The following is a 6,000-nucleotide window of genomic DNA, read 5'->3' as shown; positions in this document are numbered from 1 at the left end:
ATCTGGTATATTTAACTATTAATATTGATATATTAACATATATATATGTACAGAATAGTAAGACCGCAAATAAACTCATTTCTGCGAGTCTGAACAGAAGAGTTATGGCCAACGTTGTGGTCTTTAACAAAAAAAATAGGTGCTCCTTGCTGTAGATCAGTCATTTTTAGACTTAAATTTTCTCATGACAGCATTGACCCCTGTATAACGTACTGACTATAAGCTTTTCACTCACCTTTTGCAGACCTTTGAGGAATACTTCAGGGATGGTGATAGCTATGAAATATTGCAATAGACTGAGTAAAAATCTGGGGGAAAAACGTATTCTCTGTAGCATCTGTAGCTCCTAAACACACTTGCTCTGAGACTACACAGGTGTCACTATACAGACAAATGGGGCAGAAGAGAAGGTACAGGAATACCTTCAGACCCTTTAAAAGTACCCTCTGTAGATGTGGCACACATCCTTCTTCCAAGCATGAGAATCCGTTAACGAAACAGTGTTCAGAACTTACCTGGGACCTCACAAAGAGCAGTCAGCAGCACTAGAGATCCCAGATGTGGAGGAAACAGCTGGAGTTCCGATTTCTTCACTAGACAGCTGGAGATTTCCCAATAAAAGTCAATGCAGTTTTCGATCCCAACTTTTTGCTGCTCCAGCTGCACGTTGTGGATCCCTGGGGAACGCACTGGCTGAGGAACTCCTGGTAGCATGGTTTTGTAAGGCAATGCATATATCTGGTTTGTTTCTTATTGTCATGAGATTAAATAACATCTTGAGCTATACTTTGGTTAATAACTTAAGTCAAGAAGTAGAATTAGACAGAACAGATTCGATATGCTAGTGATATGGGAAAAGAACAACTTCAGCCTTTCAATATTATTCCAGTTCCAGAGAATTCTGTAAAGCCTTTGACATTGTGGCAGCCCCAACCCAAGCAGAGGTGAGACTAGAGCAAAGAAGTTAAATTCTTCAGCCCAGGCAGTTTGGGGAAACGCATGGCAGAGCCAGCGCGGAGCTCATCTCCAAGATCTTTACTCATTTTCATCAGCTCCATCACTTCTGCTCTCAAAAAATCAAAAGCTTTGTTATACACTATGGTAAAAAAGCCTTTTGCCATTTGAAATACGTATCCTTCCTTATCACACACTTATACCGATACCTGATAAGATTGTATACTCTAAACATCATCATTTGTCAACAGCTTGTAATTTTTTTTTAAAAGTAGTAACATTAGTCATTAATTGTTTTAAACTTAACAAGTGAACACTCAAACAGGAAATAGGATACATAAACAGGAACAAAGTCTTTAACAGCATTTAGTAAATACACCAGTGACCAGTCTGCTAGCAACTATCATCAACAGTTCTAAACACAACTGTTGGTTGCATGGCTTATGTACTCCAGCGATGTTTGCATAGTTTGCTACTGGGCAATGGAAAACATCTCCCCCTCTCTCCCCCTTTAGCAGTAACGCTTATGTTTTTAAATCTAGGCTGCTCCTTCTCCAGATTTTTAGGGTTCAAAACTTTACTGCAACTTTTGCTTATACATCACTCTCATGACCGAAGCCAATTGCTTCCAGTTCCCATTTGCGTGCCAGGAATATTCACATAGAGGCCCCTTATTCAGCTTTTATTAGTAAATAGACACAAAACAGATTCATCTGCAAAATGTGACCTCTCTTTGGTCCATTTATGTGTTTCAGTCAGCCTTGAGAAGGAAACTTGAGAAGGAAAGGTGAAACTTTTGGAAGACCCTGAAGTGGTTGCACTGGAATCGGAGCAGGGAAAACCCAACTATTCATAAGTAGAGACTAGCTTGTTCCCCCTTCTGAAGCCCAGCTCTAGAGCACAGAGTGAGTTTTATTCTCTGATTTACTGGTAGAATGCACATCTGAACTCCTACTCGAGGGGGCAAATTTGAGTACCAAATGCATTTCCAGAATCACGTGCACCGGAGGTGGGGAAGAAGTAGAAGAGACAGACAAACATTGAGAGAAAATGTGTAAAGTGGTATCATGTTATTAAAACATTACATTGGAAATAAACAGAACATAAACCAAAAAAAAGGTTTTAACCAGATTCAACTTTTTTTTTTTTCTTCTTAAAATTCGAATTGACCCAAAGCAAAAGCTTACATTGCAAAGGAAGAACAAAATACATCGTGATATTGATAACACAGAGTTGCATGGAAGCTGGACTCGTGGGAAGGTTGGGAGTTGCTCTCATTACAACATCACTGGGGGTTCTGGACAGATTTAACTGAGAAAGTTAGGATCCCAAATCTTTCAGCTAGTCCAGGTCCACCCTGGTAAACATGCTACATATTCTCTTTTGCCTCAGGGTATTTTTCTGATGAGTTTGTCCAGATGTGTTCTACTATCGCCAACTAGAGCCAAAAAATTAGTTTTCCGTGCTATCCCAAGGAAGCCAAAGTTATTCCAAGCATGAGTGATAATGAATTTATAAAACAAAAAAACAAAACAAACAAACAAAAAAACACTCAAGAGCTTTTCAAACTAACAAGTATTGTCTATAATGTAAATAGTTTAGAAATATGGTAATTAAATAATCTAAAAAACACTCTTACTCTGCTGTACATTTATAAACATAAATATTTACAAAAACTTTCTGCTTTGTTTTAAAGGATGAGGTTTGCAGTTTGTTAATGATCAGAGTCTTTTACTCATATTGATTCTTTGGTGTATTTGCCAATTTTTAAAGGTTTAATAAAAGTGTTCAACTGTGAATTTTATGGTAATGGAACTAGGCTACACAACAAAACTGTGTTATGCACTTCTTTTGCCACATTCTAGTCCAAATAATAATAATAATAAAAAAAAACAAAATCCATTTTCTTCCTCAAAGTATTTGTGCACAGTATTTAAAATAATAAAAAAGACCTGATTCCACATTACTGAAATTTGGGTGGGATTAACAATGAATAATCACGCTTTACTTGGGCACATGTATAACTTAAGATAGCGAACAGAACTATCAGTAGGTTTAGAAATACACGTGCTGCAGTGCTTCGCTGAAGCAAGGTCAGAGAAACCAGCTGCAAGAGATGGCTTAGCATATAAGAAATGAGGGCTTCCCTCCACCTTTGAGAGGGGAAAGAGGATAGGATGAAAATGAATTCAAAAGAAAGGCTTTTTACTGGCCTGAAGTGTATGTGTGTTCCCTTTACATGTCAGTTACTTAAAATTAATAACCAAAAAACAAACCTCAAACAATAAATAATGGAATTACACATTTCTTCATTAAATAGCACTCTTGTTACCAACAAAGTCTTCCATAATTTTCTTCAGTCACAGCAACAGACAGAACAAATAATTTGCCTTAATATAGATCGCAACTAAAATATACTCTAGATTACCTTAGAAAATATTACTGTAAAAATTCAATCGGGAAGGATATTGGTTTAGACCAACTTACAAGTGTAGTGAACAATGCTAAGTATTTAAAGGAAAAAAAAGCAGTTTTAAGGTTCTGATCTCATGTCACAAAAGCAAAGGTTTGTGCCTCAAATCTGCCAGTTCCTAACTTCCATCGTGTCTCAGAGCTTAAAGATCCTAAGGGCCAACCCTTCCTGCTTCGAGAAAAGCTGGAGGACTCCTCACGCACCCAGGCTCACCTGCACACCCCAGCCACACGCTCAGTTTGTCTCCGTGACAGTGCCACCACCATCTCATGTCACCTGCAGGAGCACCATCAAGCTCTACTGCCTAGAGGTGGCCACGTGTGCTCCTGCTGCTCCCTTTACTTTTAGTCAGTGCTCGAGCAGGCTGGACTTGAACCGATGCAAGTTGGAGATAAAAAGGTTCAACATCCTACCACCAATCCTCTGAGCCATAAATCTCCAAAATCACTTATTTTCACTAGGAAACCTGATGCAAGGTTGGGCACAACAGGGAGACAACTGCTTGCCATAGTCCTGGGTGCAGCCATTATCAGTGACAACGTTCATGCTCAAGGAACTGCAACCCAGGGCTGTAAGATATTAAAAGGAACTAGCATAGTTAAATGAGTATACCTGCTTCTCTTGCTTTTTTAAATATTTTTAATACTAAATATTTTGAAAGTGACAGTGTTAAAATTAAAAGCCACCATTGTTCCTTCCATCTTCCCGCTTCCATTGGTATAAAAGCACTCCTGGTATTAGAGGCCCTTCTGGAGTCAGTAGGATGGCAAAACAAAAGTAGAAGACACTGGCAAGAACCTTATGATGACTCCATAATCCCTTGAAAATAAAGAGAGTGAAACAACTGCAATTTTTGGCCCAATCTTTTTTTTTTTTTTTTTGATAGCAAGAACTTCATTTTTATGGTCAGAAACAAAGCTCTTTAACAGATCTCTTCAATATCTAGTATGAAAAGCACATTCAGTAGCCGAATTGCAGTACTCCTTTCAGTTGCTGTTTTCAGATTAACAGGAAACCACTTGATGCTTGCAAAATTTAAGTTTCCAATATGAAGGGGGTGTTTTCTTGTTTGTGCACATATAAGATGCAACTTAACGCTTAGGTGCACTTCCCGCTCTCTAACCTGAAACAAACCGAATTTCAGAGCAATAACAACAAAATCCATCACTGCCTTTAAAATTAAAGGGGCTTGGCCAATTTCTTCTTTTTTAAATGGACACAATTTGGCTGAGAACCCGTAGATAAAATTTCAACTGAAAGTGAAATAAAGCAGGTTATACATTCATGAAATTCAGGGATTAATAACGAACAGCAACTGCCACCATCATTTTAGTAGTGTCACGTCAACACTACAGTGAGGCAGCAGTTCCTATTCTCACAAATAATGCACTGAGACTAAATGAGGAATAGTGGGGGGGAGGAAAAAAAAAATCACACATAAAGGGAAAATACATCAGAAAGATTATTGCACAGGAGGCACTGTATGAGAAACAGAATACATTGGCTTCAAAAAAAATCTAACTTTGTTTACTTTTAAGTTAATGTAAAAAATACAAAGGCTATGCCTCTTTGTAGTGTACTGCCACTGCTAAAAACAGACTTACAAACAGCCGCCCGTTTTACAGGGAATGTCAGGAAAGAAGAGGGCCTGAATTTTATGGGCATCCAAACTACAGTAATAAGGAAGAGAATAAAATAAAAGAGCCAATGTATAGACCCTCAAATTGAATAGGGTGACTGCATTTTTTTCCTTTTTTTTTTCTTCCCCTTTTTTAATTTCCAAATTAGATTCATACAGTACCCAATGACACATTGATTATCAGCTCTTCCCTCTATCCTGCAAAAACACACACCCTGGTAGCTCCAACAGACAACAGGGCTCTGAAGGTCCCTCTGTCAGTATCCCTTTGCAGGACTGGTGCTTTGATTTCCAATCTCTTTGTTGAATAATTGCTCAGCATGCCAATTCCAACCAATCACTTCCCTTGAGAGGCTACATTCCATCTCCACCGCAAGTCCGCACACTTAATGTGAAAACAAACAAATGAAAACTCAACAGCAACTTTTAAAATGTAATATTGTATAGAAAGCTTGGACCTTGTAAACTTGGACCAAGAAACCAAAAATTAAGACCTTCTAGCGTGTGGTATAAAAAACCCAAGGAAGTGTATACCTGCCTTCTGACTTCACAGAAAAATCAGAATTTGCATAGGATATACTTTGTGCAAGGCAACAAGCCTCTTCAGTATCTGGAATATAACTAATCTTGCTCAGAGTTCTTCTCTTCATGGATATCAGATATCATCAAATTTGTGTTTTAAGTAGTCTTTCATGACCTTGGCAATGGGTAGTTCATCAAGTAGTTTTAGGTTTTGAAGGCCTATACACTGTCGGATTTTAATTCGGCATAGATCTTGCAAGTTTCTGGGCTGTCCTGAAAAGACAAAAGGAACACACAAAAGTAAAATCACATTTTAAAATCACATTTTAAACTTTAAGAGACTTTAAGAGATCATTTACTCAGTAAAATCACAGATGTTTGCTGTTTCTGAGAGGAAAAAGGAAAGGGCGCA

General features: G+C 38.1%; 1 protein-coding gene across 3 annotated transcripts in view; it reads right to left on the bottom strand.

Moving 5' to 3' along the window:
• Nucleotides 1-3,246: 3,246 nt before the first annotated feature.
• The window catches only part of ASB7 (ankyrin repeat and SOCS box containing 7), a 29,462-nt gene continuing 26,708 nt past the window's right edge, over nt 3,247-6,000 (bottom strand). For all 3 annotated transcript variants that reach the window (XM_035335823.1, XM_035335822.1, XM_035335824.1), the window contains exon 5: nt 3,247-5,861. In XM_035335823.1, coding sequence (XP_035191714.1) covers nt 5,722-5,861 — 140 coding nt within the window. In that variant the 3' untranslated portion in view covers nt 3,247-5,721. The remainder of the gene's footprint in view (nt 5,862-6,000) is intronic.

This window comes from Oxyura jamaicensis, chromosome 10 (genome assembly GCF_011077185.1).
Source record: "Oxyura jamaicensis isolate SHBP4307 breed ruddy duck chromosome 10, BPBGC_Ojam_1.0, whole genome shotgun sequence".
Lineage (NCBI taxonomy): Eukaryota > Metazoa > Chordata > Aves > Anseriformes > Anatidae > Oxyura > Oxyura jamaicensis.
Note: the sequence above shows the minus strand (reverse complement) of the source record. Positions and strands in the feature narration are given on the sequence as shown.